General features: G+C 43.4%; 1 protein-coding gene and 1 long non-coding RNA gene across 3 annotated transcripts in view; both read right to left on the bottom strand.

The window, feature by feature from the left end:
* Positions 1–15,509, bottom strand: part of LOC142767553 (uncharacterized) — a 37,232-nt gene extending 21,723 nt beyond the window's left edge. The window contains exon 1 of the long non-coding RNA XR_012884984.1: positions 15,438–15,509. This is a non-coding gene — a long non-coding RNA (uncharacterized LOC142767553). The remainder of the gene's footprint in view (positions 1–15,437) is intronic.
* On the bottom strand, positions 138–3,503 carry LOC142767552 (uncharacterized). 2 transcript variants are annotated; one of them, XM_075869466.1, is made up of 3 exons: positions 3,097–3,500; positions 2,169–2,289; positions 138–690 (listed from the first exon to the last, which is right to left on the bottom strand). In XM_075869466.1, the coding sequence occupies exons 1-3, from the start codon at positions 3,410–3,412 to the stop codon at positions 585–587; spliced, it is 543 nt and encodes a 180-aa protein (XP_075725581.1). In that variant the 5' UTR covers positions 3,413–3,500; the 3' UTR covers positions 138–584. The 2 variants fall into 2 exon arrangements, with proteins under 2 accessions (XP_075725581.1, XP_075725580.1); XM_075869465.1 differs by having other exon boundaries at positions 264–2,289; positions 3,097–3,503.
* Positions 15,510–17,651: the final 2,142 nt, after the last annotated feature.

The following is a 17,651-nucleotide window of genomic DNA, read 5'->3' as shown; positions in this document are numbered from 1 at the left end:
CATGCTGAAAAGTTCCTGAATTCGTCACGTTTTAGGTTTTGTTTTCATCCTTGCTGACTCGCAAAAATAAATATTTTTTATCACACATGGAGCTGTTGCAGATGTCTTTTGAATAAAAGCATCAGGTGTGTGAGATTGCACACATGCTTTATTTTTGTTCCGTCTGGGTTTCTATGCGCTGCTGCTGCTGTTTTTCTGTAATTCAAAAGGAGCTTCTGGCGCTCGATGTTGAAGCGCCATTTTCGCTGCTCCAGCTGCTGCTCCAACAGCTGCATTTGCATTTTATGCAGCTCCTGCTCCCGCTGCACTTGCATCCTGTGCATTTTTCGTTGGTGCAAGAGCTGCTGCTTACGCAAGCGCAGCTCCAGGGCATGCAGCTGTGCCTTGCGCTGCTCATCAGTTTTCAGTGCCTCCATTCGGGCCGTAGCTTCTGGGGCGAGCACACGCTCTATGGCTGCTAGGCGGCTTCGCGTTGATTTCGGCCGTTGGCGTTCTCCTGCACCAACTAAATTTTCCCCATTTTCTTCTGGAGCTGCTGCTGCTGTTCATGACTCCTCGTTTCAGGAGCAACTACTGCCAAGGTGTCAGAGGGACAGCTTGCGCAAGCACCTTCCGTGGGTGGCTGTGTAGTCTGAGGTCCTGGGAAACCAGCACCCTCGCTCGATCGCAGTTGTGGCTGAATTGTCTCGTCTGCACACACACAATACAATTGCATAAGGTAGGGAAACGTAACACGTGTAAGCAGTGTCAGCATGACTGTTAGATGCTGCTGCAAGTATAAATACAAGCACGTTTTATATCACGCATCAGGCCTGAAAGTAAAAGAGAAGTGTGGCAATTTACCCGGGTCATGCCCGGCCTGTTACTTGCACACATAATTCATAATACTGTTCTGTCCAACCTCAATATCGCTATGGCAGTAGCTAAGAGAGCTTTACTGCGGAATACCTCAGCAGCATTTTATTTAAAATAACTTTACCCACATCCTTTTTCTGAAGTGTGTGATATACGTTAATCACATATTTCATGCAAAAGGCAGGCTTAATTTTACATAAAACTGTAGAAATAACTTATCTTCAATATTCCTGTTTTATGTTAGTCACACAACCCGAGAAGCTATGTCGCCAGCACTTTTATAGTTGCATGCAGTTCGGCCGTATGACTAGCGGCGCCTGTGCTCCCGATGTCGGCAAACCCATAGCTCTTGGTGACTCCAACAGCTGGACATGGCATGAAATTGGTTGTGTCTGCACATACAAAAGAAGCAGAACTGGTGCTCTGCTGGCATGCGACGTAATCAGAAAAGCCTCTTTATGGTACAGGCACAAATATTTGTGTGTTTGCATGCTTCTACGTGAACACGCGACATTTTTAACAAATCAGTACGTGATGGAAATATAAAAAGTAATAACAGTTGTAAATATGAAAATAAATAATGTGAGCTGGTGGCATGCAACACCGTCACTCTGCAAACATACAAGCCCCTTACCAGTAATCACACATGGTGACAGATACTTCATGTGCATGCATACGGTATCAGACACAAACACAATAAAGAAAGCGACTGTCCTTCACGAATATGAGCTTCAGTTGTAGCAAAAATATTGATTCAATTGGCGAATTCTATCCCTGGCAAATCAAGAGTACTAGCTCGTGGGCTAGTCAGCCTCTTGCTGCCGGGAAGTGGCGCTGGGAAAAGGGCATCTGCACACAAAAGCAAAGTTGAAATACAATTCCAAAGTTGGGCTTATTATAAGGCCACTCATGATGTGAAATGTATGTGTCCCACAAGTACTTGCTGAACCACGTCAAATTATGCTAGGAACGTTTTTAAAGAGTAATAGCAGGCTTATTACATAGCATTACTTTCTGTTAACAACATGGCATGTTCTTGTAATGAGAATGAGAATTATTTGTACACGTAAATTTTAGTAAAATGTATATGCAAATGGTAGGAACAGAGGCATTAGTCACAAAACAAAACAACATTGAAACGCAACACCTCCCACATTGTATACATGCATAAGTTGATGCAATATAGCAGCACGACCGTTGCTACATCTGAGTTTTTGCCCATTCGTCTTTTACCAAGCAGCTCTTCCGTGTTGTCTTGGCTACCAGTGAGCATGCTCTCGAAAATCCGCGACGGCGATAAAGAAAGCACTGACTGATTGAGGTGGACTCCATCGCTGTCATAAGGGTTCTGGAGCCGTGTCCCCATGTGTGATGCCGCCGCTCCAACTAGCGCCAATGAGGGGCTCATTGGCCGGCAGGTAGATGGCCCGTCCCCTAAGGAGCGAAAATGTTGTTACGTGGATACATTGAAATTTCAAGTGACAGCACAAAGAAAGTGCTTAAGGAAGACAACGCATATGCGAGAGAAATAGGCAGCGAAAATTTATGGTACACAGATAACTATTTAATGTACTACTACTACTACCCATTTATTTATTTATTCATCATACCTTACAAAGCCCAATACGGAATCGAATAAGAGGGGCTAGTACAAAGTAAATAGAGAAATATACATCAGTAAATACAAGAAAAAAAATTAAGAGAAAAACTGTACATTGATATAAGTTGGAGAAAAAATTATGTCTTGCAAAAATAGGCAGAAATACTGACAAAGAAACCAAAACTTGCCCTTATATATAATATATATGTATATAGAGTGCAAAGCACGTTCAAACTGAGCAAAAGCATTTCTTAATTCATAATGAAATGACACACTTGGCACCCGATGGCGAAAAAAAAGTGCAGGAAGATTTTGCCGACAAAAAAAAGAACGGTGACGACGTGATGCATGCTATTTAAAAAATGTTTCTGCAAGCGAAAAACCGTCACCCCCTTCCCCTGAAAGAGAACCCTGTGCACGCCTATGATTCGCAAAATTCTTGCAGGTACACATTTATTTACGACATATAATTCAGAGCGGAACCTATGCCCTTATTAGTGCGTTTTCGGATAGCTTACACAAGAGACGCAATTTGAAAACTCATATATGACCCCCATACGCAAACGCTACGCCCACGAGGCCTGCTAACTTAGTGCTATTCGAAACTCCCCGATTACAGTAGTAAACAAACGTAAACTTACCTGTGGCATACAAGTTTCTATTTTCCTCTGACTGCTTCTTCTTCCACTTGGACTTTTCATTGTCCCACAACTTACGCAGCTGTGCCACCGTAACGCGACGAATGCCTGGTTGGCTGTTGTATTCGCTCGTCAGCTTTTCCCAGGCACTGTCCTTAGCGCGCTTGGTGAGCGCGTCAGTTCTCTTGTTTTCGATAACTGCCTTGTGCCGCGTCACCAGATTGACAAGCAGTTCACGCTCCTCACGCGTGAACACGAACCGCGTTGCGGTGGTCTTCCTGCCGTCACGCGCGACGCCACGGTCATCGTTAAAAGACATTGCACCGTTCGTCACTACGGCACCACGACACGAGGTGCAACAAAACTTCGTTCACACGTGCAAACGAGTCTTCGCAAAACCGGCATCTAATCCTGGCGGCTTCGGCTCTGGCGTGGCTTGGCTAATATGGTGCCTGCCTGATATCGAAACTAGCTTATAGTATTTGAAATCTCGCCTAATACTTCCACCGTATACACATTTAATGACAGTCGACAATTTTTTAACCTATCCAAAGTGTTTCAACCTAAATTTTTGTAATTTAATGTGGTATTTTATCACATACCCTCGCTACCAGATGTGTCTTGCGTAAGTCAAGTGAAGGAGCGTTTCTCGAGTCGGCCCTTGGCGAAGGAGCCCTCGAGTAGCGTTCATGAAACACATCGGCTCCTTGAGTGGAGGAGCACGCTCCGCCTTGACTTCGTCAAGTCGAGGGGAGCCCTTAAGTGAAGGAGCGTTTGTGAATACGGGCCTAATAAAAGGCCCGTATTCACAAACGCTCCTCCACTCGACCCTTCACTTGAAACGCTCCTTAAGTGGCGTTTTCCCATTCACAAACCGCCCTTCACTTGAAACGCTTCCTTCACTTGAAAAATTCTTGAGCGTTTCCTCGAGATTGTCAAGGAAGCGATCGAGCTACCTTGAATCGTCCCTCGAGTGAAATATTTGCGCCAGCATCGCGTCCATGGCGGAGCCCGTCTCAATTTGACGGCGTTTCTCGATCAAGTAGGCTGCCACCGCCGCGTTTATTCGACAATGACGGTGCGCGTTTACTACGGAGCTGTCTTCGAACGGTTCAGCAACGGCTACTGTGGCGCCGGGACAAGCGGGCGTGGTGTCAAAAGGAGCACTCACCAGTGCATTGATGTGTTGCGTTCCGTCCATGAGCCAGTGGATTACCTGCCTTCGGGTGTGCGTACACTCTTCGTGCGAGTGCTCCATGACTTACTGTGGATTCCAGTGCTTTGAAGTGTTTTGATGAAGCTCGCACACCGCATTAGTTCAAGCGTGGTGCGAAAGCTTGACAAGCAAGCGGCGTAGCAAACTTTTGATGCGCTGGGTTCACCGTACATTAGAGTGGCTTCCTCTCCGGTGAACCTTCGCTGCCCTAGCCGAAATTTACGACGAAGCAGACCTCCGTTAGAAGACCATCTGTACCAATGAGAAGGTAAGTTCTCCTGTGTTTTTTTTATTTTTTTTCTGCTTCGGTCAGATTACTATTAAAGACAGTTTAAGAAAAGCACAACACAATACATTGGGCGCAATGAGTGTGCTGCTGTAGCTACTACGCGTGAAACATAGCTTTTTTGTACAGTGTCTATGCAGCTCACAATACTAATGAACAACCAAGTACACATTTAGGGGATCAAGCAGATGATCCTGCTCTGTGAAACCTGCATGTGCGCAAAAGTGCGTCGAGTGTCGTATGAAAACGCAAACATATGAAATATAAATACAGCAGATACATGATGAGATTGTTTTTTTTTAATTTAACCCCATTCCTACCCCCCGAAGAATAATTTCTGGCTATGGCACTGATTCGTGCAATTAGATAATAAAATTATGTACCCATATGCCTGGTCAGCTGCCCAAGTGCCTGAACCAAACATGTGTCAAAATAGTCAAAGCTCAATACTTCAACCATGTCTGTTCTTGAACGCGAGACATACTAATGAATGTGTGCACAGCTAGAATTAAAGAAAAATGCGGCTTTTGTATCCAAGCTATTACGTTTTTCTAATATTATTTCTTGCCTCTTTTGTGCAGGGCACCAGCTGCCGAAGAAGAACACAGAGAAAAGGCCTCCTAGAATCTGCCGTATTATCAATGCATTGCAGAGTATGCACGACTGTATACAAAAGCACAAAAACAGCAGTGAATGCGTGCAGCTACACTGCATTAGGCGCGCTATGGTGTCTATTTCCTTATTCTTATTTATGATGTCCTCTGAGCTCGTACTTTATCTTTACAGTGTGTAGGTTGCATATGTTTGATTGATGAACACTTTTCATTTGCATTCTTATGTTTGCCACGTTGCTCCTCATCAGCCACGTGTAATAAAGGTCCATTTGCCATTCACAACTTCTGTTTTGTTCATTTATCAATACATAATTATCGTCGTGTTTGTCTTTTCATGATGAGACAGGACTGCAAAAACCACGTCTCCGATTCTACAGGAAAGCAGTTCTAGGAAAATAAACTTGTTTCATATAAAGCAGCACCACTCCTCTTCCACGGAACTGAGATGGCGTGGTTCTAACTGGTAGACTTGCTAATGATGCAGCAATAGCGGATATTTTATTTACAGGGTTCTGACCAGATGTATCCGCGATGACTGCAATACTCTTGAGCATTTTTCTCCACTTTGTTGCACTGGTCTTCAATAAATCAGCAGAATAATATACGCTGCTCTTGACGACACTTTCTTGAAGGTTGAGAGAACCCACAGGATAGTTTTTAAAACAGAACAGCGCCAAAATTCAGACGCGGCTTCAATTTTATGATTTCCAAAAAATAAAACAATCCCTATAATTTATGTTGTGCCTGGGCTTTGGAATGCAGAACAGACACCACAATCCTTTTCAACATGTATTTCCAGTAGTTATATTGCAAATAAAATCCAAAACATTAGTGCGAAGGTCATTCATGCACTAACGATTGCGATTCTGAGCATGCAGATGAAGGAGACGGGAAAAAATTTAAGACGTTGCCGCTCTGTGAACTTGGAGACGGAAGCTACACAAATTTAAAGGTTACTTCCGAATCTGTCAAATTAGACGCATCCACAACTGCAGGGCAAATAGAAAAACAATGCAAAAGCAATAACTTATTCCTTGGAAGTTTAAAATGTTAAAGTTGACACACACACACACATGCACCAGTCCCTGTTAACCAACTATATATGTTACTAAATGAAGAAAACAACTTTAAAATGTATTTTTCGCCAAAAGTGAAAGAAAGGCACACGATCGCTTTTCTTAACTTGCGTAGCAGTCTAATTCGAACGCTCAGCCACGAGTATAACATGCCTAGTTTTTAACGCTACCCTGGTATAACCTTGAATATCAGTTGCGAGCAATGTCTTTCAAATTTCCCATTATACGCAGAGGAACAACTACGAAAGTGCCACGGTGAAATTCGCAGTAAATGAGAAAAATAAACATTGCAGAGGCCCCTGAAATTGCGAACTGTGCACGTACTCCCGTAGCGAGAACGAATTTACGTACGAGTAATCCTTATACATAATGCGGTGGTGAATGCTAAAAGCACGCCAACATACTGTGATATATAGTAAAAAATACTCATTCCACCGCGTTATACATTCGGTGGCTACATAAGTGATCAGAAGGCTCTCAGTAAACCGAAAGTAAACAAAGCAACAAACCATCTATTGCGCTTTCTGTCATCACTCACGTAATTCGTTAGTCACCCCGGCGAAAGTAGGCTCTCAAACGACACACACGCAAACACTACCGTAAATATAAACTGCAATTATTAGACGCATACAAGACAAAATAAACTAAGCAGGTAGACACGTTCAGGAGCAGACGAAATGCCATCAGCTGTTCGTTCAGATGCCTGGGTTCGACTGTTGCCAGACTTGAAGAATGGTTTCGCTAACTCTATCAGCACAAGGCTTAGGGAAACAACACTACCACTCTAAATGCACGTATTTTGCTGCAACGTCAATTTAGAAAAAAGAATAACTAGAAAAGGCGTTATCTTAATGTACATAGATAGGCAATTCTTAACCAAAATTGCGAATACTCTCGTTATCAGGCGCTTTTCTCGGCGCATGCAGTTCACTCAAGTGAAGGGAGCATTTCCAAGGCCTCCCTTGGCGAAGGAAGTGTGGAGGAGCGTTCATGAAACGCAGCGGCCCCTTGAGTGGAGGAGCACGCTCCACCTTGACTTTGTCAATTCGAGGGGAGCCCTTGAGTGAAGGAGCGTTTGTGAATACGGGCGTAAGTATGGCTGCCTGAGCGATACCTCGCAATGCTACCGTGACGCAGAAGAAAGCCAACAGATCGAAATGCGCAACTGTCCTGCATTCTAAGGAGAAAATTGACGTATGCGACTGAATCATGGTGCAAAGCATAAACTTCGAAAGACCGTTCGTTTTTCGCGAAACGCTACACATCGCTTACGTATGCTTTTAACCGCCGTGGTATGTGTGAAATAAGATTAAAGGACATAAGGCGCGTCCGCCATTGTTTGGTTAGTGTCCCGTATTCAGTATCTGTTTTAAAGATGTGAGTGTGTGCGAAAATTCATGCAGCGTTCAACTCAATCAAATGTTATAAACAATTGGTGAAAATACTCACTCTATTTAACGGTTTAGTTATGCGGTACTTTGCAGGTGATACCACTAAAATCACAAACAGAGCGTCACTTGCACGTCGGGTGGAATACTGGTATCTTACCAGTGGAATGTGGGGTGTGCAGATGTTCTTGTAACTGTTCGCTCAATTTCGCGACGTTCCTTGAATATGCACGTAGAAGTGGCGGATACTAGTGGCCCTGTCTTGTTCAGGAGATTAGTGAACAACAACAAAAGCAAGGAAGGCGAGTGAAGGTGTAACGTTTCATCGTAATTTTTATTGCAAGCATAGTTTTGTAACAAAGGCCATGAAGGTGGGTTTAAATGATCATGACAGTGCGTATACCTGACATTGATATGTAAAGTTCGTGTGGTACAAGGAAGACTGATAGAAAACTTATCCAAAACATACGAAATAATTCAATAATAAATACAGATGCGTCATACAAACGAAAAAAATGAAATGATGCGATTATAGCCATGAAATACAGCACTGCGTATCATGCTCGATGAACACGGAAACAGACTCTAAAATTTCAATTTCAAGACATGAGTGAATTATGCACTGCTCTATTCAAATGTGCGCGAGCAAAATAGAATCCACAAGTATTTCATATGCGAAAGCAGATGTTTCCTTCCAACATATCGATGACTGAAAGAATGAGAAGAGGATGATGTTTGTCGACGGCGTCATTTTTGGTATGTTATTGTACAGCACGCTAAAAAAATTCAATGTAAGGAGAAGTGTCAGCGCTAACATGTAATTCAATTTCTTCCAGCAGATATTTGCTTGCAGCGTTTAGCCGATAAGAAAACGTCCAGCCACTGGCTTTACCCCTCTGCTGAAAATGCCGATTAGAGTGGGTTCAAAGTATTGCCATGCCGCATAGATAACTCCAGTATGTATACATACAGTAAAATTTCACGTGTAAGAACGACGGTTGAGCGAATACTTTATAATGACTAACTTTTGAAAAATCCTCTGAAGTTTTCTTCTGCATTCTGCACAAAAATTTTTCTGGTAAACGAACTTTTTAAATAGACGATATTTGTGTTGAAAAAACTTAAGGTACTGAACATGTGCAGAAGCAAGCTCATTCGTGGGATCAATTTAACGAAGTTATACACTCCTGAGCAATGGCATATTGCCCAAGCTTGATGCCTCTTTAGTAAATGATACATATATCGCTTGTGGTGCCTTATTCTTTGCATCTGCAGCAAAGCGGTCTTGTGTGCTTCAGTGGTTGCACCGTGCAAGTACATTTGAAAATGGGGTCAAGTGTTCGCCCAGAACAGCAAGAATCAAAGTGCGTCGAAGAAGTTATGATGGCTGAAGTAAGTTAAAATTCGTCACCTCTATACGAAGCTGTAGGATATATTTGATAGTTGCGAGACTACACGTCAGAATGACAACCTGTGCTAGAAGAAGTGCTCAAAAACCCACACTCACCGTACATCCTTGTTTCTACGTGCGCTTCCAGGTCACCAGTTGACATAAAAATCACAGAATTCATTTTAAAATGCACTTTCCAATATTTGCTTATTTCCCTGAACCCAATGCTGTTCCGTATTGCAGTGAATGTTCAGTTTAGCGTACAGTAAATTTGCTGAACTATTCCTTCTTGAAGTTCTCTCAAGAGAGCTTCCCATGTTGTAGTGTAGTACGTTTTGATTAAACTTTGTAAAATAAAACAAACCAAATGGCCTATACAGATCCATGCATATTTAAGCGAAATGTTGTGGTGTAAATAAGCATTCTCGCGCTGAGCTTCGCACATTGTTCTCTCTGTGTCATTTGCTTCTTCTTACCCATCGAACATACCTTCCCCAGTGCAGGGTGGTAAAAAACGTGCGCATTGTTAAGCTGCCCGCCTGTTCGTCTTATTGTTCTGCTGCAAGAAATTTGAATACTAAACTTTTCGTACTACAATTTGCGTGCCCAGTTGGAACAAGGAGCTGTATAATTGGCAAAAGCCTCCACAACAAAGAAAAACAAAGTTAAGAAAAAATAGATGAAAAGCCTATTTTCGAAATTCCGCTGAATTCAAGCCTACTCAGATCCTATTGAGAATGCGAATGACAACCCCGACTGCTGGCATTGCCATCCGGCGACATGGTGAAGACGCTGCAGTTGCATCGACGAGCTGACTTGCACAGAGGAAGCCTGCGCGAACCATTAGCTTTCTGGGAAACGTGGACACGCTTCCCTGATCATGGAGAATTCTTAAAATGGTACTCTTGCACTTCATCTGCTTTGCAAGCACAGCTTCCATTTACATTTTCGGGTGTCAATGTGGCATTGGCGTTACTGAAATGTCACCGTTAAAGCTGTTTGAACACTTGCCGTCGTAACATTAGGAGTGAATATCTACTGCAGTGGCGCCCCACGCGGGTCAGGGCGTTTCACCTACCCTTACGTACGTCCGTAAGCGTATAAGAAACTAACGTTGCCAGTCATATGCAAGACCTATTCTAATGCATTACTTCTGATAAAGTAATTTATATTCACCCACAATGAAGTGACAGCAAACATAAACGAAAGGGCCACAAAGTAAGTGCTAACGTAAAACAAAGCCCGCAGCCCTATTGAGAAGGTAACGACAGTACGAATTGCAGTCGTGTTTACAGCAAGTCACCCTGCAGTGCCATCAGAAAAATAATAATGCGGCGTACTACGATGACGACAAGAATAAATAATACAGATCATAAATATACAAAACAAACTTGATATCCACCCATCATAAGCAAGTTATGATGGGTGGATTGTCCTCAATTGTCCTGAACCCGCGTCAACATACAACAAATGAAATGGAACTCGCTAGGGCGCTTATGCATTACTTTAAGCCGGACCGAAGGCAAAATTTGTGTATTTTTTTCGCAGTCAGTGTGATGATCCTCCTTACCACCAGCCCCCTGACATATTTGCACACCAGACGTAGTTTACTGGTGGAGACAACTCTAGTTTTAGCCTTCTCCCTTGATTTTAATTGCAAAGCATTTCTTAACGAACTTCGGCGACTTTGATTGTACCTATCTGTTTATTTTTCTACCTAGCTGTCTATGTTATTTAGCTCTCCTGGCCGTCTCGATAATAGCTTCGATACCAAAATTGGTATGACACAACATGACTGCATGGCGATCCTAATTTAATAGTCATATAGTCGCAACATGAAAATCTTGATATGTATATTATGAATGCTATGAATTACATTTTATGGTCTTGCTCTTGCGGTGGTTTCGTTCACATAACATTTTGAAAAACCTGTACAGTATGACATGACTGCATAGTGAACATAAGTGACAGACCCTAAATCATGACTTGCATGTCATGATTTTAATATTATGACTAGTCGTGACTACACACCATGCTCATGGCGTGCTGACGATCATTTCGCTAGCTTCACATACACCAAATTTAGTATTATGGGACGTGAATGAATGACAAAGGTACAAGACTGCTGCAAACATCAAAATGATGAAATGCGTGTCATGTAATAACATGACTACCTGCCACACTCATAATGAGCTCGCAGCCCTTTCACTAGCTTCATATGTACGAAATGGAGCGTTACAAAACGTCAATAAATGACCAATCTATATTGCTGGTGAAACATAATAGTCTTCAGATGAGAGGCATGTAAGTACATGACAACATACCATGCTCATGTTGCACTCGCAACCCTTCCGCTAGCTTCACATATACCAAAGTTGTATTACGTTATGTGAGTAGACGACAAAGGTAAATGACACGTCCAAACATGATAATCAGGACACGCTTGTCATGAAAAACATTACTACAGGCTACACGAATAGCCCGCCCGTAGCATTTTCTCTAGCTCCACATATACCAAATTTCATATCACGTGACATGAATAGACGGAGCTAAATCGCACGTCTATACATGATCATCATGATATGCGTGTCATGTGAGACATCATTGCATGCTACGCTTATAGCGAGCTCGCGGCCTTTCGCTAGCACCACATATAACAAATTTGGTCTCAGGTGACGTGAATAAATGACGAAGGTGAATGCCACGTCCAAACATGACAATCAGAATATGCATGCCATGGAAAACATGACTACATGCTACGCTCATAGCGTGCTCGCGGCCATTTCGCCAGCTGCACATATACGAAAATTGGTATTGTGTACACAACATGAATGGAAGAAGAAGGTAAATGACACGTTAGAAGATATTAATCTTGATATGCGTGTCATTTGAAACATTATTACATGCTACGTTCATAGCAAGCTCGCGGCTGTTTCCCTTTCTCCAGATATATGAAATTGGGTATCACGTAAAGTGAACATGATAAACGTAAATTACACATTCAAACATGATAATCGTGGCATGGAAGTCATGCACGGCATGATTTACGTTCACCTCGTAACGTTGTGCTGATTTTGAAGTGACATATCAACCTTCTTCATGCTTGCTTTGCATATCATCGATTCCCATAGTACGTATGATCTGCCTTTTTTTGCACTGCTTTCTAGGTCGGAATATGTGGCAAAGGTGTGTGAAATAAGGAAGAAAGTGACGTTGTCATGCAACCGGCCTCATGGAACAAGTGAAAAATGAAACAAGGAACAAGTGGTTTTAACTAGTGGCAATGTCATGCGCAGAGTCATCGTTTGATGTCAGTGTTGTCATGAAGAAGCCAAAAAACGCACACGTTTCTGCCATCAGCTGTGATGTAGTGACGTCAAGTTAGGATATCATCACATAATTTTGATGTTTTTTGTTACTCGCACTGACGCTGACCCTTCCGGGTATGAAACACCAGTGGGCAATCTTCCCGTTTGTTGCGTCATCTAAAGTTTTCATGTTACGAAAAATAAAGTTTTTGGAGCAATGGAAATTTAAAAACGTTTTTTGTGGGCGATTGTTCTACTTCTTTTGAAGACTCGTCTACGCTGCACAGCGTCGTCTAGGCGCTTTTACAGACTTGTCCACAGTTGTTTACCCACATGTTTTTGTTTAGCAAATTCAATATTTTCGGTATTTTTCATTGCTTAGGTTATACACCAATTACGCGAATATTGCGTCATTTCAACGGTTCAAAGTGTTACGTTAGACACATAGACGCAATAGTAGGATATTCGATGCTGTGCGAATCTGCGGAAACATAAAACATATAGCGAATGCGAACGTTAAGTGCGAAAAACCACTCAAGTTACCGTGGACGTGGGTCATACGAGTATTCATTTCCAAGTTTTAACCAGTCTTGATTTTCAGCCTTTGCCCTGCATATCTTCACTGGATCGGCTTATGCAAGAAACACAGAGTTTTCGTGTTATGATTGCTGGGGAAAGAAGGACAAGAGCCAGGTCTTTGCTTCTCAGCCTAGTAAAAACTAGCAGTTGTGAAAAAACACGACGCAAATATTCGCAGATAACGCTATCAGACAACTGCGAAAAAAAAAAACAAGTCTCCACAGCTCTGCGTCATGCTGCTTACACTGATTTGCAAAGCACATTTATGTTTGAGCGCACAGGTATACCACTACTCTTTATTTTCAAGATGACTCTAAGGAAGGATGTGCAATCGCTTGTTTATTTATTATTATTGTGAGCGAAACTTTGTTCGCTTCATATATTTTGCGTGCAACGATGCAAAATGTTTGTTTTCTCTGCATCATGGTGCATGAAAACACGCTGACACGAGCATGGGAATTTCCGGAACAGTGATGTTTACATAAGAAACTTCCCCTGGCTAAGAAAATATAAAAAAAAGTTTTAAGGGGAAACAGGTACTCAGAAAAGAAGGTCGCCAAGCCGACGCGTACGCATGGTTGCCCGCCGCGGCAGCACACAATCGTTGTCAACGACCACTTTTCTTGTAGTTTTGGCAAAGTCAACGACCTATCAGGATGTCCTTTAGTTCAAGCAATTCTGCATCCTCTGGCAGCAACTCCACAATACCATGCATTTTTTCAAGGATAATCCACCTCTGACTGAAAACGAGAAAACTAGTGCCTTAGACTGAATTGCTATTTAAGACGACACACTATCACAATACTACAGCGAAATGAAATTGTTCTTCCCTGTGAAACTAGTTTTTCCTATATTGTTACATGGAAGGAACAAGAATACCCGTGAATCATGACAAAGACGACGAATGCATTAGCGCTTCTTTTCTAGCTGTTCCGCCATCTTGCCTGCAGCTGCTTAGGCCTCTTGATGCACATTTTGTAAGAATATTCTATCTCTCTAAACTCACACTCCCGTGACAGTGGGTGGTGGTGAAGGGTAACGGCGTAATGTAACAGAGCTCCGCAGCCGCCAAAGCTTGGCTGTTTCGGCGACAGCAGACCAAGGGCTGGCTCCCGCCGATGCGATCACCGCCACAGCTGTCCTTACACTGGTAAATTATCCTGGTATGTTATGCGAGAATAAGAATTTCGATCTGGAAGGCTGGTGACTGTTGTAGAAAAAAATTACAGCATATCTACGTAGTGAATAACGATGAGTGGGACGAAGCGTCTGTCCATCCATCTGTCCGTGTTTCTGTCTGTCCGATCATGCGTCCATGCGTCCAATCGCTTTCGAAAAAAAATTGCCCGCAGCTTCCCTCGGGGGAACACTGAGGAGGATGCGGAGCATATAATTGGTTAACGGGGTGTTAAAGTGCGACTTACTTGGGTCGATGGCTAAATTGGTTAACGTGGTTGTGAAATGTGGTGTTAAATTGCGACTTACTTGGGTCGCTGGCTAAATTGGTTAACGTGGTTGTAGGAGGGGTGTTAAATGAGCGCTCGCGGGCAGCATCGGGATCGGCCTCTCGTCGCCGACGCTTGCACTCGGCTTCCCGTTTTCGAAAGTCCGGGTCCTCTTGTCGACGCTTACGTTTCAAAGCGGCCGAATCCGGTGCTGCTGCTCGACGCTGACGTCTCTCAGCGGCTTCACGTTCTCTAAGTTGAGAATCTTCCGCTCGACGCCGACGTTTACGTTCGGCGTCGCGAGCTCTTCTCCGCGCTGCCTTGTCTTCGGACGACGACTTGGTTGCGGTTCCGCCAACACTTTGGCCGGCGCTGGTCGAAGGGACGTCGATCATTGCGACCTCGGACGTCGACGCGCCGTACAAACCAACCGACGAGCGGCAACTGAGCGAGCGAGCACCGACCTTGAGTATATATACAGCGCGATGGCGCATGCACTGTCAGCTGTCGAATGTTCGAGAAGGGGGAGAAGCGCAACGGCGCATGCGCGCGTTCGTGAAGAGGAGAAGCGCACGCGGTGTGTAGAGGAGGAAGGGTGCACAGATGGTGGAGGAGTGAAGCGCGCGCGGTGTGTAGAGGAGGAAAGGATGCACAGATGGTGGAAGAAGGAGGAGGAAGCTTGCGGACGGCGCCGCACTACAAGCCTCGAGTATTAGATGCTCCGCATCTAAAAGCAGGCAGCGCGCGAGTAACAATGACGAGACGCGAGCCAAGGAAGCTGAACGCAAGCGTCTTCAACGTGCTAGCCGCTCTTCTCCATCCATGGCCCACCAACAATCTGCCACGTACGGCGATTATACAGGAGACTATGCGAAGCACTCATTCGCGCACTATGCGGACGGCGCGTGGTAAAGCGACGATACACGATTTAAGGAGGCCGAGAGCAAGCGTCTTCAACGTGCCCGCCACTCGGCTCCGTCCATGCTCCACCAATGATTCGTCACGTACAGCGGCTATCCAGGAGACTGAGAGAGGTACTTACCGGCCAAGCGTGCGCAGCAGTCAATCGGAAAGTATACCGGCACTTCGAAGAGTAGCGGCAGAGTAACGCCATCTGGAAAATGAGACAAGAAATGGTCATCCATTTCTTTCGCTTTTTTTCTATCTCGTCTCTTCTTCTTTCCGCTACGCGTGACAAGGCACAAGGTTCGACTATTAGGAACTTCACCCCTAAAAAAGAATTACCGCTGGGATGAGACGGTTATGTTCGCTAAGAATATATTCACATGTGAAAAATTTTAAAACAAATGGGACTCCTGGAAGCAATGTATCAAAAAGTAAAACGGACGCGTTTGAAGCAGGATTTGTCAAGCTTAGCTGCTGTATGTGAATGCTTCATACGCTCTCCGCCAACCATATTTGAATAAGAGGAAAGCGCAAGTGCGACCTCTCCTCCTCTACTTTTTTGGCTGGGGGACAGGTGCTATACATACAGATATATACGCTTCTCTTGGGATCTATAGAAAACAGGGAGTTCAGATGTGTAATTCTTCCACGTTAAACAAAGAATTGATTGATATGTGGGGTTTAACGTCCCAATTAAACAAAGAATGTGCGTCATGTATTTTGTAATGTAAACCACACCCACATGACGTGTGCGGTTGCTCGTTGATTCTACGACGCTCACTCATCAACGTTTCAGAATAGTGTGGCAGTTGCACTCTCCTGCATTACGGTTTCATTATAGCAGATGAATGTTCTTTAACGTGGTATACTCAAAATTCTTACAAGCCGGCGCTGCTTCAAAATAGCAAAGCTGCAATTGGTTATTTGCATTCCGAACTTGGACGTTTTCTGTTTTATATATCTGTGAGATGCTTCTCATAACAAATAAAAAATTTATTAAGTCTTATAATTATAGTTTTCCATGATGCCTTCTGCCATTTGAATATTCCGGCGAATACAGCAGAAGTAACTGCGAGTACCTAAAACAAATGTCGCTATTTTCTGATTTGTAAGATTTTCAACCTATTTCTTGAACTTTACACAATACTATAACGTCTATGCATGTGCGAAAAACGTGTGCTAGTGAACGACATGTTATGACATCTTTCGCTTGCCTTATATCGGAGCTACGCAATTGTGTGTGCAGATTTTCGCTGCCTGCTTGTCCGGCATCCTTTCTTTCAATGAAGCGTTCTATTTTATTAGATTAATAAAAGCAATCATCGGGGCCATCAACGTAGCTATCATCTTAGTTCTCTTTTTTTTTCTTTTTGGGACGAATTTTGCACATCACGACGAGACGTGCAACGTTTCGTCAGATAAGATGCGACTTCAGCCTAATGCCTATGAGCTTTGTAAACGATGTAGCGTTAGTCACCGCTGCTAGATGCCACCGATTTTGAGGTGCCATATAGGAGCTGGGCTAGGTGAGGATGAAAAAAAACACTACAAGGTGGCAACATTAATTTTAATACGTTCCACAAAACAGCCGTTGTCATGACTGGAGAGAAGCTGTAAGCTTATTTGATGCTGACAATATTTTTGTATTTGCGGGCACTAGAGATGATATACGGCCGCAGGCGGGTGCACAGGGAAGAGAAGGTGAAAATCTGCGACTAAGTTATTAGAGTATTAAAGTGCGGAGTCATTGTTTTCAATTTTTCTAGTAATGAGGTGCTGTTGATAGAGGACTAATAAATACCGTAGGCACTCAAACACAGCTGTTATAGTATAGGAGGGTGAGATATACGTGGAAGTACAGGAAAAAGACTCCGCAGCAAAAAGAAAAATAATGCTGCAGTTATGAAGCACAGAACATCACGGGAATACAATACGTACGAGGTGCTTCGAGGTTTGTGTAATGGTTCCAAGAGAAATTGGGTAACTCAGTGGTGTGCATGAGGTCGCAGGAGTAATCGGGAATCTATATGAAGGAAAAACAGTGGGCCATCACGAGTTCGGTGCTCACAGAAAAACGACAGGTGAGGCTGTAAATCACGATATGGGATGGGAAAATTTTGAGACAAGAGAAGCTCGAGGATTGGATAAGTAACAAGATGGGCACTGACGGTGTTCTGTTCTCTGTATAAGAAGACTATTGACACACACAGGAAAAGAACTAGGAGCTTAACCAGTAAATATGCGGCCGTAGGAGATACGGCAAAAAAGACAATTCAACTAAAAGTTAGAAAAGCAGAGAGGATAGACTACATGCCAGTCATGGGAAAAGAACTGATTCTCATTGGCTACA

The sequence above is a fragment of the Rhipicephalus microplus genome, chromosome 7, assembly GCF_043290135.1.
Source record: "Rhipicephalus microplus isolate Deutch F79 chromosome 7, USDA_Rmic, whole genome shotgun sequence".
Lineage (NCBI taxonomy): Eukaryota > Metazoa > Arthropoda > Arachnida > Ixodida > Ixodidae > Rhipicephalus > Rhipicephalus microplus.
This window is presented reverse-complemented; position numbering and strand designations above follow the sequence as displayed.

Bases quoted from the DNA above. Each gene is read 5' to 3' on its own strand.
- LOC142767552 (XM_075869465.1), bottom strand. From the start codon at position 3,412: ATGTCTTTTAACGATGACCGTGGCGTCGCGCGTGACGGCAGGAAGACC. The intron at 2,290-3,096 runs GTAAGTTTACGT...TTCGCTCCTTAG, and splicing joins TAGAAACTTGTATGCCACAG to GGGACGGGCCATCTACCTGC.